Source organism: Lagopus muta, chromosome 6 (assembly GCF_023343835.1).
Source record: "Lagopus muta isolate bLagMut1 chromosome 6, bLagMut1 primary, whole genome shotgun sequence".
Classification (NCBI taxonomy): domain Eukaryota; kingdom Metazoa; phylum Chordata; class Aves; order Galliformes; family Phasianidae; genus Lagopus; species Lagopus muta.
Window position 1 is genome coordinate 6,624,608 of NC_064438.1, and position 18,371 is coordinate 6,642,978.

At 50.2% G+C, this 18,371-nt stretch overlaps 2 protein-coding genes across 16 annotated transcripts in view; both read right to left on the bottom strand.

The window, feature by feature from the left end:
- The window catches only part of MYRF (myelin regulatory factor), a 39,254-nt gene extending 37,265 nt beyond the window's left edge, over nt 1-1,989 (bottom strand). For all 3 annotated transcript variants that reach the window (XM_048949556.1, XM_048949555.1, XM_048949554.1), the window contains exon 1: nt 1,829-1,989. In XM_048949556.1, coding sequence (XP_048805513.1) covers nt 1,829-1,874 — 46 coding nt within the window. In that variant the 5' untranslated portion in view covers nt 1,875-1,989. The remainder of the gene's footprint in view (nt 1-1,828) is intronic.
- Nucleotides 1,990-5,585: 3,596 nt separating this feature from the next.
- Nucleotides 5,586-18,371, bottom strand: part of DAGLA (diacylglycerol lipase alpha) — a 64,070-nt gene continuing 51,284 nt past the window's right edge. For 12 of the 13 annotated variants that reach the window (XM_048949570.1, XM_048949569.1, XM_048949565.1 and 9 more), the window contains 4 exons: nt 18,031-18,227; nt 17,614-17,743; nt 16,680-16,861; nt 5,586-14,713 (listed from right to left, as the gene is read on the bottom strand). In XM_048949570.1, coding sequence (XP_048805527.1) covers nt 13,786-14,713; nt 16,680-16,861; nt 17,614-17,743; nt 18,031-18,227 — 1,437 coding nt within the window. In that variant the 3' untranslated portion in view covers nt 5,586-13,785. The remainder of the gene's footprint in view (nt 14,714-16,679; nt 16,862-17,613; nt 17,744-18,030; nt 18,228-18,371) is intronic. The other variant, XR_007377916.1, reaches the window with a different exon arrangement.

The window sequence follows — 18,371 nt, forward strand, 5'->3', positions numbered from 1 at the left end:
CCACCCTCATAGTTAAGAATTTCCTCCTAAGCAGGAAAACAGAGCAGTGACCCACATCACCTCCCTTAGGGTGGCATTTCCTATTGACATATGGAAAGTGCTCCATAATACCCAATAAAACTCACCAAAAAAAGTAGCCACTAAGGCACTGTGCCTGTGAGCACACCGCTGGCCAAAACCCTTCACTGACACCGATGTGCTCGCCGCCTTGCTGATAAACAGGGTGCTCCCTCCCAGCTCAGGGGCTCCCGTGACTCCAGCAGCAAGCACAGCCCCTGCACAGACACACGGCTCTCACACGCCCTCAATGAAAACTTGCCTTTAACCTTATTATCCACCACCTTTCCCAAGCCCAAATCTTCCAAGCTTTCAGCGCTTACCACTCTCTTGGGCACTCCTTGCCCAATCCCCACGGCCAAACCACCCCCATCCCTGCCCCTCCAGCCCGGCTCTGCGCATCCTTCCCACTGTACATTCTTTAGCAGCCTCTTATCTCATAAATTAGCTGGGAGAGAGAGGGATCCCAAATAGCTGAGCTCTGTCGTAACTCTTTCCCTTACGCGAGCGGTAGGCAGGGAGGAAGGTAAGGTTTCTAGCAGGATGCCAGCCAAGGGTCAGGCGCTTTCAACTCCCTCCTTTTCCTTTGATACAAAATACAAATGCTCCAGACAAACACTCCCAATGCTATGGAAAGACCAAAGCGAGCTCCTTTAGCTCTGCTGCCAGAAGCCCCAGCATCCTGCGCGCTCTCCTCCCAACCTCACACCCCTCCGTCCCGGCCACGCTGTGCCCCACTGCTCTCTGCTTTTCCCCACTCCTTCCTCAGCCGCAGAGCAAAGCCCTGTGCTTTTCACACTGCCGTCCTTCTCCAAGTCTCAGATCTCAGAGTGCAGGAACCACATTCCAGGGGACGATGCTGAAATACTGAATGCCAGCTTGGATCCTGTGCAAAGCCGCACCAAGCAAACGGAAGGGAATTCCCTCCTTATTTCAGGGCCTTCAGTGCGGGGAGAAATCTCCATTCGAGAAAAGGAAAAGGATTCCACTATTAAAAAGATCACTTTTTTTTCCCCACACGTGGGAAGGGAAACTGCAGATACCTTTAAATAAGTTGCTACATAGGAACAACGAAGTGTTTCTACTTTATCCCCACAAATTAATGAACTCCAACAGACCAGCATGAAACACCCAGAAACCATTTAGCCCTCCAGTTCATGCAGATTCCAGGGAAGATCCACTTCCATTCTGCAAAATCAGGCACTACAGGCCTGTCACCTCCACAGAGCAAAGGATGGGCTCCACTTTTGCGTTCAAACGCCTCCTCTCCAACACTGTGTTATAACAGATGCTCCTGAACAACAGCACCAAAGGGATGCAGATGACCAAGGGAAACAAACAGCAGCTTTAGGCTCTGCAAAAAACTCTGCTCAATGTTCTTCAAAGGAAGCAAAGAGCAGAGATGGAGAGACATCCTTCAGCCCTGGTTTTCTTCGCTCTGTTGTTACGTGGACAAGACATTTTTAGGTTGAAAGGGAGACGGATTAAGAGATAGAAAGTAATAAAGAAAAAAGGGAAAAGACAAAAAGAGAAAGAAAGAAAAATAGAATGAAGGAGAAAGAAAGGAAGGAGAAAAGGAAAGAAAGGAAGAAATGCAGAGGAAAAGAAGAAAGGAGGGAATGGGAAAGAAGAAGGAAAGAGGAAAGGGAAAGGAAAGAAAGAAGGAGGAAAGGGAAAGGAAGGAAGGAAGGAAGGAAGGAAGGAAGGAAGGAAGGAAGAGAAAAGGGAAAGGGAAAGGAAAGAGAGGAGGTCTCCCCGCCGCCCGCCGTACCTTCGAAGAAGCGCTGCAGAGCCTCCGTCTCGTCCACCACCTCCATAGCTGTGCCATGCACCGGGCTAACAGCCGAGCCCGCAGGGGGACGGACAGCCCCCGCGGCCGCTCCGCGCGGGGCCCAGAGCCGCAGCCGGCGCCGAGCGCGGCCGCCCGCTGCCCACCGGCCTCCGGCGACGGCTGCCCCGCTCCGCCCCCGCCCCGCCCCGCCCCGCACGGCGCCCCCTGCCGGCCGCGGAGAGCAGCGCGGCGGGGCGGCCCCGCTCCGTACGGCGGCCCGCGGCTCCGCGACGTTCCCGGCCGATGCTCGCCGCGGCCCGGCGGGCGGAGGACGAGGGTCGGGTCGGCGGTGTTTTGCGGGTCGGCGGTGTTTTCTGGCCTTTTCCCCCCCCGCCCCCTCATAACGGGACGGTATCTAAAGGAAGTCACAGCGATCCGACCGCAGTTCACCAAAAGGCGAGCCCCTGCCAGCCCGAGACTGTGGGGCCATTCTGTGCGGGGCAGATAAAGCGCACAATGAGGTTTTGTCCGACCCCGCGCACCAATTCAGAAGGGCAGATTCTCTGATATATATAAATATATTTTTCTCGCTCGCACAGCTGTGCAGTGACCAATTCTTCTCCGGGGAGGGGAGGGGGGCTGAGGTTTGGGGACAGTAATGGGTCTATTATTTCAGGGATGGAAAGAAAGAGCTCAACAGCCCTTTTTTTCTCCTCTCTGCCTCTTTCCCTTAAGACAATTGTTATTCTCTGCTGCCCCGCAGCCCTTGTTCCTCACACCCCCCCCACCAGCTTTGGGTACGGGCTGCGTGGGAAGGAAGCAAAATGTTTGCTCTGTGGAAATTTGCATTCAGTGTAGAGCCCAAGGCTTGCAACAGGTGATAGAGCCCAGAACTGAGGCTCCTGACCCCAACAAACAACCCCACTGGACTCAAGAGTGTGGGAATGACTGCTCTCATCCCAGTCTCATTCCTGGAGCTAATGAAAGGGACGTCAAAGATCACAGAACGGTTGGGTTGGAAGGGACCCCAAAGGTCTTTAAAGACCACAGACTGATTGGGTCGGAAGGGACCCAAAGCCCCTCCAGCCTCAACCCCTGCCTTAGGGCTCAGATCAGGCTGCCCCATCCAACCTGGCCATCTCACGCACGGATGAGGCAGCCCTGGCTTCTCTGGGCAGCCCTCATTCCTTCGCTGGGATACGCAGAACCCCTTTCTCCCTTCCCTCAGCTCACCCTCTCTGCCCACTCCGCTCTATGCCACAGGGCTGGTTGGCAGCATGAGCCAAGGAGGGGGTGGAAGGATATTACTCATGGAAGGTGCGGCTTTAGCTCCCTCCAGCACTAAATTCCAAAGTTCAGCTGAAACCCAAAATACAACTCAGTGCCCCCCACCCCTCACCCCGTGTTCTCAAACACAGCTGGGAGTTTTTGGTCTCTGAAACCTCAGACCCTTCGTGGTGACAAGTGAGCAGGAGCAGAGAGGATGCTGCTGGGATATTCATCAGCACGGTACAAAGGAGAGTCATTCACTCTGGGGTCATTGGCCACGCCAGCTTCAACACTGCTGATAGGGTTATCACAGATGTGTAAGGTACATCCTAGATTGCTCCCTGCCTGCCTGCTGGGAACAGCCTCATCCTCCTGCAGATGCTGCATTCTCTCCTCTTTGTGGGTCCCCAGGCTGCCCGACAGCTTTCTGCTTTGCGTTACGACTTCTCTTTGCCTCAAATGCTGCTGCAATTTCTCCCCCCTCAGCAAGCATGGTTTTTCTGGGATCCTCCTGCCAGCTGTGCCAAACGAAGGCATTTCAGAATGAAAGCAGTGCAGCCACCTGAACAAAACTCTGCTTGCTTGGGCTGCCCCTCACTCACGCATTATGCAACTCCTGCCAGTTTCTAGACAAAGTGGGGCTCCAAGGGGCTCGAAGGATGGAAGAAATGCTTGGTGAAGAGCCTCGATTCCCAGGAGAGCCGCAAAACCAGGTGGAAAGACAACCACAGTACCAATGCTTTGGGGGCAAGATGTCCCACATGAACACACAGCTGCAGGAGACCTACTTGGCTTATTTCAGCAGCAACGGCCAGCCATACAGGAATGCATCCCACGGGCGCCTTGCTCTCCCAGGTGTGGGACCAGCACACCACAAAGGCAGTGCAGGTGGATCAAGCAAGGTGCATCCTCACGAGCCTCTCTATTCTGAGAGCCCTGTGCTGAGGCTGCGTGCCTCCTCCAGAATCAGACAGCAGGCAGGGAGGCGGCGGAGGATGCGGGCTCGCCCTTGTTGGATGCCCCATCCACACCCAAGGCAGCTGCTGCAGGCGGAAGCAGGGCACTGCGGGCTCGCTCGGTTATCTCCTCTTGGCAAGAGAACGATGCTGATAAATCTCTCCCTGGTTATCCATTAACTACAAGAGGTTTGTTCCCAAGATGGAGAGAACACCACCATTGATTAAAAGGATAAAGGAAGGTCGCCAGCGAGGGACACGCATTCTGGGGGAGCTTTCATGGCTGCAGGCAGCATGGAGCCAGCAGTGCTGGGTTCAGGATGGCCACGAGCAGAAGCACAAGAAGCCTGCTGAGCAGGCAGAAAAGGAGCTCCTGCTGCACTCGCATCTCAAGCTTCACCCAACACAGCTCGAGATCTTCCAGCAGCGTGGCTGTTTGTATGGCCAGCTGTGCAGCGAGCCCTAGGAGCAGGCAGGCAGCACTACTCCAGCCCTGAGGGTGCCTGCAGCACTGTCAGCACAAGCACAGCACCCTCTGCTGTGGCACTTTATGGCCAAGGAGCTGAAAAACTATCCTTGCTAAATCCCTCCTGTAGCCACCATCGTACCAAATAGTCAGAGGGTGGTCTTGGGAATAGCAGCTCCATCCCTGCTAGGGCTTTCAACAGTGAAACAGGTCTCAAAGCGACATCCACAGTGCCTGCTGGGATTGCATTCATAAGCTTCCTCCTTAGCAACTGTATTGGAACAGTCCCTCCACAGCATGGATTATTTTGTGTTTACACAAGGGTAGGATCCAGAGTTTAATGGTTTTCTCTCTCTGAGAGAGGAAGTGTTTATAGAAGTAATATCTCTTTATGAGACTAGCTGATAGTTACGGGTAGGAAAACAAAACAAAGCCAAACCAAAGCGTCAGGCAGGCATTTAAACATACCAGCACTTTTTACGGGCATTTTTATAGGAACTCAGTAGTTCAGCCACCCCTCAGCTCTTAACTCCCTGACAGTACTCAGTCTCTGCAGGAACAACCCCAGAAACTATTCCGTGCAGTGATTAACAGCATTATTTTCTTCCAGGCATTCCTTTTCCAGCCTGTGTTCCTAGTGCTGCTCAGAAAGCTCCTGCTCCTGTCCTGACCCTGCTCCCCCAGCTTCCCTCATTTCTCCTTCCTCCTCTATTGCTTTCCTCCATCCAGAATATTCATGGTTACGGCATTATTCATCCATAAACAGCACCAGGCATTCATATCCTGCCTGACAAACCTACACAAAGCAGTGTCCTTTGCTCTGTAGGGATGTTTCTCCCATTGCACTGAAGGCTGAGATCCAAAAGGGACAGAGCTGGCAAGGAGACCAGCACTGGGATTGTTCCCCAGGCAGCCACAGTGATGCAGCACCTCACACCACGACCCACTGCAATGAGAGAGCACAGTGCAGGCTTCCAAACTCATGCACAACCCTTTGGGACAAAACTTCAGGCAAATCACAGCTGTCATTCCCCAGGTCAGGCTTGGGAACAGTCACATACACCAGTCATGCTTCGACATTCATTTTATACAGTGCCATACAATATAGGGAAAAAAATTATATACATATATCTTTATATAATATGCTATATTAATCTGTATCTTTCTTTACAGCAATATTAGTTTAGAACTTTCATACATACGTACAAAAAGTCAAGTGAGAATGGCACATGAAGAGTGCTTTAGTTTCCTTGTAGTCTTCATGCTGGGGCAGCTCGGAGCAGGGATCCAGAGGGCAGCATTGCTGGGACAGGCAGTGATCTCTCAGCTGAGCATGGGAACACAGGATCCTGTGCTGTTTTCCCCCCTGACTGCATACGTAAGTGCCCCGAGTCCTGCAGAAAGCTCCCTAGAAGGGCCGTTCTACACATAAGCATGAAAGGCATTACCTCTAAAGAGGCAACTGGGATCAAAGAGCAAACTCATAGCCACCCTAGTATGAGCTGTCACAGGGTGTGACACAGGTGACTTTTTCCATAGAGGCATCGGCGTCTGCTGACACAGAGGGTAGGGGGAGGCAAAGAAGTCACCATCTGCCACGCTGCATGGAGCTCCCACCAACAAACAGGCCACGCAGCTGGACTGCAGCTGGACTGCAGCAACACAGCTGGCACTGAACAACATGGGGAGAAGGGAAATAGCTTCCCACGGCTCCTCTGGTTCAGCTGCGATGGAGCAGAGGCGTAAGAAGTGGCCATCGCAGCACGACAGCACAGCAACAGCTGAGCTAACAGAGGGGGCTTGAGGGTAAAGAGCCCCTCTCGTACCGCGCCACGAGTGCAGGCGCCGTGCTGACATGAGCGAGGTTTATCGCTGAGACAGGAACGAGCTTGAGACCGTTATCTGGGCATCACCTCCAGCGCTGCAGTGTCTGCGGAGGAAAGCTAGGAAGCTGCAGGTTCAGCAGCTGCCCCTGGGCCAGCAGACAGCGGCCAGTGAGCACTATGGGGATGCTGATAAAGGAGAGAAAACCCCAGAAATGTGTGTGGCAGTGAGCTAGCAAATACATCTTGCTTCGGTATTGCCACGTGCACCAGGTACCTCCGACTCTGAGCCATCAGAACTGCACAAAGGGATGGGAAGCAAGGCAGTAGGATCCCCATTTCAAAAAAGAAAGATGCTTCTTTCTGTGCTGCTGTGTTTAATGGTTTTGCAGGAATAAGGAGCCAGATAAAGGTCCCTTCATCGTACGGACGTGCTGGGTGGGTGGGGAGCTTCCATAAATGAAAAACAAAGCACAGAATGAGGTGATGAGGTCAGGACTTATACAGAGCAACGAGAGCTGCAAAAATGCCCAGATCTCCAAAGAGAGACACTTACCTCTGGGAGATGGCTGTTCCAGAACCAGCCTGGGAACGTCAGTAAAATCAGAACTGCACGGGCAGCTCAGAAGGTGTTATGTCCCTTTTAGCATCAGTCCTTGCAAAAACGGGTCAGATCTTGAGCAGAGGAGATTTACCCATGGATAGAGCTTAGAGGAACTTCCAAACACACTTGAGGTCACATAAACCAAAGGAAAGAAATGCTGAGAAACCTTCCCCTCCTACTGCACAGAAAACACTTGTTTTGCCCAAGAGAAGGATCCAGAACTGAGGGGCCACAGATTAAGGGCAGTGTGGGGAAAAGAAAACGTCGCTTGTCAGGCTTTGCTGTTGGCACTTGGAGACAACGTGAGGGTGCAGGGGACAATGGGAAGCGTGACAAGTCCAGAGAGAGGGGTACCTGTAGCACAGTCCTTGGTCATGCCACATCTCCACTCATACAGCCAGAGAAGAAACCATGCAGAGCAGAAGAGGAAGCCGGCAGATGCCTGACCCCAAGCAGGACATCAAGCCAATGGAAAACAGAAGGCACAAGAAAACAAGCAAAATCAACCATGAAGATAGCTAAGTGCTTGTAGACAGCAGTGTAAGTTTCCTGGTGCTTTTCAGGAGTGCAAAGTGCTATGAATTACAAGGAACTGCTCCTCAACTGTTTCACACACCCAATGTGCAATGCCTGCAGCAGGCAAAGCTGAGGCTGGCAGCATCCACCCATGCCACACGAAGAGTGAAGGCTAGGGAAGTGCTAGGCACAGATACAGGAGGGAGATGGTGAAGAAAAGAGTCGAAGTTTGGCAGCCACACAAGCAAGTCAGCAGCACTGCTGCTCTGCAGAGCAGACTGCAGGCTACTGACCTTCTCTGTAAAACAGTTCTCCATCCTAACAACATCTTACAAGTGAAACAGGTTTGGTTCTGGGCTCTGCCCCTCTCCCAGGTGTAAGACTCACTTGGCTGGGCAGCAAAGGCCCTACTCTGAGCTGGAACTGCAGGCCTCCCAGGGGCACGGACTGCCCCTGGGAGGGAACACTGCTCACTCCTGATCTAGCAAGGGGGAAAGGGTATTGCTTGAGCACTGGCACCTCTCACACTTCCCCTTCGACATGGAGCACAGCCTCCTCAATGCGGCAGCACCATGAGGGGGAGCTTTGGCACAAGAGATGCACTTCTTGCCTAAATCCAGCTCTGAAACTGACACCTCACCTGCCAGGAAGCAAATCTCTCTTCTAAATGTGAGCTTTTAGGTTCAAAGTGTCGGCTATTCTACTCATTTTCCTTCCACCTCTTTGTACTTCTTTAACGTATTACTTCTCTAGAGCTACTAAGGAAGAATTCAGCCAACAAAAATTTACCCACCCTAAGCTTTGTCAACTAGAAAGAGGATCACACAATTCATCTGCGGGCTTCCTAAAGCGCAGAGGAGTTCTGTTGGCAGCAGAATAGTTAAAAAACAGCTCGGCAAAAATCCACATTTGGTGGGGCGAACTGAAAGAGAAGAAGGGATCAGAAACAAGTGACTGCATGGAGGGGATCTCAGACTTCAACTGTCTAAGCAGAAAGAAGTGCAATGCTACAGACGGGAGGAAAGCTGGAAGAGCTTTTAAGCTCCCTCACCAAAAGGGCTGAACTAGATGTTCTTTAAGATCCCTTCCAACCCAATTATATCATTCTATAATTAAGCAAATGGCAAAGCTGATGGGTTTGTTGGGGCTAGAAGTGATCTTAAATGTCCTTGGGAGATTTTGATATGGCCAGCACTGGTGAATGTGTGCAGCACTCATGTGTGCACATGACACCCAGCAGAAGCAAGCAGGAGCTTGTAGCTCACTAGATAAACTCAGATAAAGACACCCCAGCAAGTTTCTCTGTACCTAGACACGCATTTATTCAATTGTAAAACACATAGAGGAACCCAGGCACTGCTTGCATAGACAGCGTAACATGCATCCTGTTTGGATAGAAGGAAAGGGGCAAGCAGCAGGGTGCCAATACAATGACAAGGGACAAAAAAAAATGTGGATTTGGGGCTGGTAAAGACTGAGCTGCCTTATCCCAGTCCTCCCAGGGAAACAGCTGTGAAAGGAAAGCTCTAAACATGCTGGCACGCACAATTTGGCAGCAATTAATAGGAGGTAAGTGCATGAAGAATATATGAAAAAGAAGTATTTTACAAATCAACAGCACAGATCTCATCAGCCAGCCTGAAAACAGGCTGCAGCAGGGACTAAAAGAGGGAAGCAGTATTAATCAAAAACAAGAAGCTTTAGAGCACGTTGAGGCTGGGATCACTGAACCTGGAGCAGCGACAAATCAAAAAGACACCTGGTAAAGTCAAATAACCCAAGCAGTACCATGTTCACCCAGTTCTGTGGGCTTCACGCAGAACAGCTGTGTTCTGTTTCCTCTGCTGGAGACCATGTGCCAAGAGAGATTGCCATAGCAGGAGAATCTCCAAGGAGCACACAGTCCCAAGGAACACATACCCTCGGTGCTCTTCCCCTCCAGGTGCCCTTGTCCACTGACAGCAGCAGTTCAGTCCTGCTCCTGCTTGGGATCTTCAGCTAACAACATCCTAAAAGCAAATAAGCAGGGATCACTGGATTTATATGTCTATGCTCACTACCAGCTTTGCCACCTCAGTCCTCTGTAGCAAGCAAAACATCTCAGAAAACTCCTGTGTGGTTTGAACAGTTCTTAAGGTTGCAGAAATTATGAACGAACACTGAAAATATTGATCAAAAACCAGGTAAGCAAAAGCCACAGATGCCGAGATGCATCTGCCGAGCCTCCTGGTGTCAAAAGTACTTTGACCTTTCTCGATAGCTTTATCTGCCACAGAAGTGCAGCAAGACAGGAATCCAGGGACGATGCACAGCATCAGGAATCCCATTCACCCGTGTTTTGGGTCACCTCAAGATCTGCAGGGACAGCTTTTTAGGTAATGCTACCCAGGATGCACACAAAGACACCCCATCATCCTGAGATGGTAACCAAGAAATGAGGTAGCTCCTGGCAACAGGAATAGGGAGCACAGAGATGAGGAAATATCAGCTCTACAGAAAACGCACGTGAAGCTCTGTGGAGGACAGGGCATAATGTGAGGCTCTGGGGAAGAGCTGCCTTTCTGTTCAGTACTTCTGCATACTCGCACAGCAGGACCCTGCTTTGTTGGTACTGCTGTGATTAAAACAATAAGAGCAATTGCTATTCATGCAGAAGAGCCTCCTAATTCAGCCAGCACTACGTGCAAAGGGCTCGATTATCAAAACTCGCTGTAATATTATCAAAGAGGCCTCCTTCAACTCACTTCCAAGGGTTGGAGGGCAGCCTGTGGCTGCAAAAACAGATGACAAATACCTTGCATCCTGTGAACACCTTCAGGACAGGGGCAGGGGATGTTCCAGGGCTGGACATTAGTGGTCTTAGCTTCACACCTGCACCAGCAAATCTGACAGAAGATTTGAGGATGTGCTATTGCACCATGAACCGCTCTCCCAGCACTGCCTCCACACGCAGTGGGACATCCCACTGAAACATCAGTGGAAGGCACAAAGCTTAAGGGCAGGACCCAGAAGCTGAGAGATTAAGAAATCAGAAGCAGCTTCAAGTTTCCAAAGACAGCTGTGTGTCAGAGCAGAGCGAGGGCAGAGAAAGCAAGAATAGTATGCAGTACAAATGAGTGATGTAGCTACAGATTTAGGATGTGTCTGCAACTTTGCCAGGACAGAACAGGAGACCAGCCTGTCCAGAGGCTCCTGCAGCACGGCAGTGATAAGAATGAAGACACTCAGACACTGAAAGCAGGAATAATGCAAAGAATGTGGATTTACTCAGTGAGGACTTTTCGTGAGGACTGGGAACAGATCTGTTTGTCAACAGAGCAATGGAAAAACAGGAATCACCCATAATGCAATACAGTCAGAACGTTAACCAGAAGGGCTCTTTTGCTCCTTGACTTGGTCTATGGCAAGGCCAGGTCACAAATATGAGGCATTTCCAGGCTTTTCAGAGAAGCCCAATAATCACAGAGCACAGAGCAAAAAAAAAAAAATGCAGCATGCCAGGCTGTCTCCTGCTACAGCTGGTCAGGGCAAGGTCATCCCATTCCCTAAGGACACAGTTCCAATGGCACAGAGAACGAAACAGTCACACCATGATTGTTTTCCAGGACATATGGGAGGTATCCAGGTCAGAAGTGACTTTCTAGTGCAATACTGTGAGCCGTTCAGCATCGGGTCACTAGTGAAACAACTTGTTCTTAAGAGGGAAGTTATCCACCTTTCTCAGCTTGCATCATCTCCTCACCATCCCTCAGATAGGGCACCAGTAGTTCCACCCAGTCTCAAAGAGACATCTCCTAATAGCTCGCTGCCAGGGACAGAGGTGATTCTTTTCTTCATGTTTGTAAAGTGCTTTGCAGATATAAAGCTCTGCCGAAGTGCTAAGTGTTTTTACTACCCACTTTCTGCCAACAACTAAAGGCAGAAGCAAAGTCCTTTCCCCACTGTATGTGCATGGCAGCAGTCTGCACCAGGAGGTGAGCTAGCCTGCTAGCCTCAGGCTCCCTGTGCTTCAGCTCCCTTTCCCCTCACAGCTACCCATGTGCCCATTTCTGGACATCACCCTTGCAGTGCTTCTTGACTACCTGCACAAGTCAGCCTTCCCCTGTGGTCTGCAATGGTGGATGATCTGATGGCACTTACACAGCTGTCTGTATGAGCTCCTGAGCCATCACCTCCCAGCAAGGGGAACACTTCTGTGTTCTGAAGGACTAGCAAAACAAACAACTTGTTGCTCGGAACAAAGTGTTTTTTTTTATCTTTTACAGATTACAGCTAATTCAGAGGGGGTTCTTCCCACCAAATCAAGACTGTATAGAAAAGGTCCCCTCTGGGATCTAACGCACAGGGACAACATTTTACTGCCCGTTTGAACAAAAGCCCTGCATTTCTAAGGGCCCTGTAATTTTTAAAGAGCAGGGGGATACAGAATCCTACACGAAATGGAGCAGGAGAGCAGCACTTGGACAAAGTCCAGTTCATTTCTGTGCACCTGAAGTTACTGACATCAACACACAGCAGCTATAAAGTGCTCCTGCTCTGATGTGACAGTATTTGACACCGCTGTGCTCCCTGTGCTGCATCCAGGGCAGCACAGTCCTGAGCCATGACCAGGGCTGCTGGTGAGCACAGCCAGAGCCTAAGGGAACACAGGAGCCCAGGAACTGTTGCAAACCAAGCTCCTGGGAAGCGCAGCATCTTCCTACATTGGTAATACCACAGCTAAGGAGGAGGGAGTCACATCCCTAGTGTTAGAAGGAAGTTAAAAGAGGAATTTCTTTTCCAGTGAGGGAGGACACAGCTCCAATGAGACTGCATTGGTAACTCCGCTGAAAACGTTCTTCAGTTGCACAAGGATTGCACAAGGTCACAGTATGTTCAACTTTCTAGATTGGTAATTTCTTTCCTGCTTCAAACCATGGAGATACCCTACTTGGGTAGCTCCAGCAGGCTCCTCTGGGCATGGAAGCTCTGCACAGCAGCGCTAGGTACTCCCACTAATGACTTGGTTGAGCTTTGTCACACATTGTGCATCAGGGAGAACGGGCGAGAGACTCAGCTCCCCCCAGACTCAGAGCCAAACGCCCCCCATCACCCCACCCTGCTTCTAAAGCAGGAGATTTGTGAGCATACCTGTTTACCCTCTCTCCCCTCAGCCTCCAGAGGGAATGGCGCAGGGAGGAGAGAACGAATATACTTTTTGCCTAGAGAGAGCCTCCCTGTTTGCTTAATAAATACCTTCCAAAAGCTCAGCAGCTTTGTAAACATACAAGAGGTTCCAATACTTAGTAAAAGTTCATCTTTTCCCTGAACTCCCAATGACAGCGGCTGGCACTGATCTGTGATGACTGCATATGGGTAGCATGAGGACCTGGCAGGGTCCAGGAGGGGATCCTAGAGTGCCTAGGAAGCAACGCTGGGTGTCGATGAGCCATTTGAATCTTTAAGTCGATCCATCCGTGCAGCTCTGAGATGAGAATGCTGTCAGTCCTGCAGAAGCATCGCCAGCTCAGAGCAGTCCAGGCCACCGAGTGATGACGGTGATGTCCAGGAGAACCTTTTCTGGTGAAGGAGAGACATGGCAGAGGGCTTTGGGCTTTTCAGAGCAGTTTCCGTTCCTCTCAGGAGCAGCCTGGCAGTCATTGAACACAGAAGTACTCAGGGGAGAGATAACACAGTGCCAGCCCAATTCTTGCTGCACCTGGCCAGGGAAGGGGAGACTGCATTTGGGGAGAATACAGCCCCAATGGCTTTAAAAGAGGAGAGTGTCCCAGGAAGGCAATCCCCATGGAAGTGTGACGAATTGGATCTTGGGCCAGATCTGACATGGTAGTGCAACAGGGCCCAAAGTCTCAATCCGTTCATTTCCAAAACCACTGAAATGTTACCAAGGGAGGGGAGAGGCGGGAATCTGTCCTGCCCCCCTTGCTTCTGTCTATCCAACTCTCAAACTTCTACCCCTTTGCCCTTGAGAATTCCCTGGAGCAGGGTATCTCACTCCCAAACTCAGCAGGTGCCCTGGGGCAAGGAATCTGCCTCTTACATGGAATGAGACAGGCTGAGGTAGGGAACTTGCATCTACCTTTAGTGACTCAGACCCTCTCAGTGTAGCAGGCCTTGTGAGGCAATGCTTCTCCCAGCAATAAGCATGGTACTCGAGCACAATCCATCCTCCAGACGGCGTGCCACCACCGTGTCACCCCAGAAGGAATGTTTCCAGCTGTCTCCACCAATTCCAACTGCCTGACGACCACCTCCTCTCCGAGTATTATCCCAGCACTCAGCCTATGGGATCAGCTCTCAGAGCCGCACCCCTTTACCCTGCACTAGAGGGCCGAAATCATGAGGTCCTCCTGCTTGGCAGGGCTGGTTACGTGCCCAGTGGGGGTGGAAGTCCGGATTTTGTCAGTGGCCAAGCACTCCTGGCTGCTCACGCCTGTGGGAGTGATGTCCATGAGCTCTCCAGATGAACTAAGGGGGAAGGAAGGTGAGACAGAGATGCCCGACGAAGGATCTGTTGAGCCTGCAAACAACCTCGGGGGCTTTGGGACTAAGTTGGGTTCATACTGTGCTCTCAACAGGATCTCCTGATCACTAACAGACTTGGGCATCTCCACAAAGTCACTGGAGCTATCTGATACCATCATGCAGTAGATGTCCTGGAAAGAGCTGCTTTTGCTATCCAAATTAAAGAGGCTGTCTATGAACTCAGCAAATTCCAGCACCTGCGGACTGGGGACATCGGTGAGCCGTCCATTCTGGAGGGCCAGCTCCTCACGAGGGGCTAAGGAAACGCGGTCCCCCTCGCTGCTGGCCCCTTCCTCACTGCAGCGCCGCTGAGGGGTGGTGCCACCGCTGTTGAGTGCGTTGTCGGGAGCCTGAGTCTCCTGGGAGTGCTTGGAGAGGCTATCAGCAGCCAGCAGCTCTGTCCGAGAGCTGAGGGAGGGGTTCTCCTCAGGGATAGCGGGGTCTATATAAAAGCAGTGCATCTCATCCTTCTCCATGACAGCGTGGAGGCTGGGGGAGCCTCGGATGCTCCGAAAACCAGAGGAGCGCCTCGAATCGAAGCTGTAGATGGATTCGTTGTCAGAGAGGCTCTCCATGGTCGCCAGAGGGGCACGGCGGTCCTGCAGCTCCACAGACAGACGTTCCTTTGTGTCCAGGAGAAGAAGCTCCACAGGGTCTTTCTGCACAGGAGAAAGTGGCTTTGTCTCATAAAACCCCTCCAAGCTGATTTCAGAATGGGACTTGCTCCTGCAACGACAAGCAGAGAACGTGAGGCTGCTTCACTCCTCAGAACCACAAGCTGCCAGAACAGCCACAAAACCAAACCTGAGGCACAGACTCCCTCATGCACACTGAGGTCACGTGTCGCTGATCTAACCAGAGCAATGCACTATTGCATTTTTTTATCTTCAGGAGCAGTAATGTTCTGAGAAGAGGTTTCAAGAACTCCAGGAGAAAGTCTGAGGCAGTAAACTAGCTCTGACCTTTAGTTAATCTGGCTAGAACTCTGCCTCCCTTAACAACTGCCACAAACCTCTCTGCCCTCTTCTCCATTCCCTTCAGAACAGTACTTCAGGATTCCCACTCTGCCTTCACTCACCTCTCAAGGAAGCAGTCGGTCTGCTCTGACAGAAGTCATCACTCCTGTCCCTGCTGTTTGACCTACACGTTTTCTGTCTTTCTGTTTTCTGTCTTTCTGCCTTCATCACAAGCTGCTGCTGCCTCCTCTTCCACTCAGCTATCTCAGCTCTCCTTTGCTGTCTCTGGCCACTCTCGCTGCAACAAAAGCCTTAACATTTTTCTATCATTTGCTGACATTTTTTACTTTTTTTTAAATTTACATTTCACTTGTGCTACTTCACAGAGGCTCAGGCATGCATCACTCAAAGCACCTCACCCAGGTGCACACAGCTTCTTGTTGGGTCTCTACCTGAGATCTCTGTTCTAGAAGTCCTTCCCTTGCAAAGGAAATCTTATCTGGAGCTTATTCTGCACCTCCACCTTCTTATGGAGGGAGGGGGTAGAACAAGAATATTTACAGGAATCAACTACAAGAATATAAGCAGAACAGTTTCCACTTTATAAAATTATCAATGGTACAACAGCTTGTATGTATTACAAAAAAAAAAAAAAAAAAAAGAAAAAAAGCTTTGTTGGATTACAGAAGTGGTAGAAATGCCTCTTACAATGTTTTTCTGTTTTCATTGTGCCTCCCATCTTCAAGTACAAACTACCTTCCCTCTCATCTTCTCACTTTCCTCTTTGGTCTGCAGGTTTGCCTTCTATAATGCAATGCTGTGGTGGAAGTCATATGTTCTATTTTGAAATAAGTCTCAAACACAAAAAATGTGCACAGAAAGAAACCAAAAAGACAAACCTGTGCTCTCCTGCAAAACCTCAGTTGCTACCTGAAAACCAGCAGGGAGTCTCCCTGTCATTTTTTCCTGGATAGGAAGCAGTTTATGTATTCTATAAGATGGAAGTCTTACTCAAACCAATCCTTTGTATACCTCCTAGATGAACCTCCACCTTTTGGCCCTTGACAGAATAACAATGCCAGTATCCAATAGCCAGGGACAATAAAAAAAACCCCACTCCCTACAGGAATGCTTCCAGCACTTAGAACATGACTTTTCCTCTGCCTGCTTTCCACCAGAGCGAACTTCCCGAGAGCCAAACAGGACACCAGCTGCTCTTTCCTCACGTTACATTGCTTTGATAGTTGTTCTGTAACCCTGCCCAACCATATCCATATTCCCAGATTCTCCAGTTTATAGAATTATGCAAGTCACTTTACATAAAGTAACTTCACATGTCTGTCTGTGTGCTGTAAGCTTATGGCTGTCACCGCTTCACAGCTTTTGAGAATCAGTGCCATGGGCTATCTTTGGCCACATCATTCACACACAGATTTGGCTGCAAGACTGCAAGCTTTGCTTTTCTGCTTCCAGGGAAAAGCCTACTTGTCTGGATAAGAAAAGGAACCTTCCATATTTTCAACTCCTAGGTTTTCCTGATCCTGCTGCACTCACAGATTCTTGAGCAACACAAGGGATCACTTTTTTTCTCCTGGATTCATCATGTCTTGTGTCACATTAATTAGAAGTCTCATACAGGCAGTCCTTGGATCTATACTACTGATCACAATGCCCCAAGAGAGGATCCACACCCCATGCCAACAGTCCTCCAGTGAAATCCAAGATGTAATTCTTACTTTGTACTGCTGTTCCTTCTGTCCGCTGTTAGGGCTCCAGTTCCAATCTGCACAGAGGGTCCACTAGGCAAGGGCTGGCTCTGGAAGATCAACTCTGGAGTGAGATCCACTTCTGTAGGGCTCACCATCACTTTCGCTGCAGAAAGTAAGGCTGTTTTCCCCTTGTTGTAATTCTCTAAGACCTATGCAAGGCAAGCAGAGGAACAGCAGTGCTTCAGTAGAGACAGCAGCTTCACTCTTCTCAGCTCAGAACTTCTCAACTGCTGGTTTTGCCACTGTGTTTCTTACCAATGCTTTCCACAAGCACATGGAAAGATCTTGACATAAAGGATTAAATGAACATATTTTGGCAGTCTACCCTGTCAGGATGTCCCTGGGAACCCAGGAGACGGGAGATTACCAAAGATGCTGTCAGGAACAGCTTTCAGACCAGAACAGCACAGTAGACTTGGCTAAAACTCGCGGTAGAGCTGCATGGCTACAAATCGTCATTTAGAGGCAGAGACCCATTCCACAACCACTACACAAACTCAGACACTCCACAGGCTAACAGGGGCTGCAGCAACACTTATGAACTACCCTGTGCAGCTGCACGCATGGACATCCAGTGCTGTCACAGCTCACAACATTTCACCTGAACTGCAAGCTGTAACAGCCAGCTTCGAGAGGACGAACCACACACCACCCAACCTCACGTTAATACCTCATGTAAGGGCACAGAAGTGCTCTTGCAGTGAGAATTAATAAGCCCAAATCCCACCCAGAGTATCCCTGGCTCTCCAATAAGCACAGAGTTTTGGCTCTGTAGATATTGTGCCTACAGCTCACCTCACAATGCCACGCTTTTCCTGCCCAAACCCAGGCCTCCCTTGCATTCAAGCTCAGTCCACTCTATCACGCTTCCCCACCCTCAGACCCCAATTCTCAATATTACCTTGTTGAGCCCTTCCATGACCACATATGGGAGGTGTTCGTGCAACATTGCTGGTGAGATGATCACTTCATTAAATGCCTTATTGTCACCCCAGATAGCAAAGTAAGTGGGATCCTCTTGCTCACAGCAACTAAAAAAAGGAGTTGGGATCCAGAGGAGAAAACAAGGAGCAGGGGACGGAAGAGCAAGCCAGTGTTTTGGCATGCAAAACAGCAGGTTACAGAGACAGAAAAAAACAACAGGAGGAAAAACAGAAGGAGGAGATATTAGGTACGCATTCTTCTAAAGGACTGCACAGTGACATGAGTATCTTTCTGCCCTCACACTGCAATCACTGCCACCGTAAGGCAGTGAAAAAAGCCACTTCCTTCACAGATGGACTGCTCTCCTGGGAATATATGTTCTGTTGGAACTCACCAGCACTGCTCTGCGGGATGATTGTGCACCACATGGATGATGCGGCCAGGTGGGTAGAGCGGCGTGCTGGCAGACAGGGCGATGGTCAGATCACTGGGGTGGGTCCAGAGGCGGTTGCTCGTTACCGAGTTCTCCTCAGTCTCTTCAGGAAGCTCTGACTTGGGTATGCACTTGGTAGCACCCACAATGATCCGCCACTGTCCAACACCACGGAATGGTGGGAGAATATGGAGAAGAGCAAAAGATTAGAAAAGCAGAGCTGTCTCACAATGTGCTGTCGATAGGTTTACTTGAACTGAGTACTTAACGCTAGAAAGGAGGGGAAAAAAAACAGAGTTTGT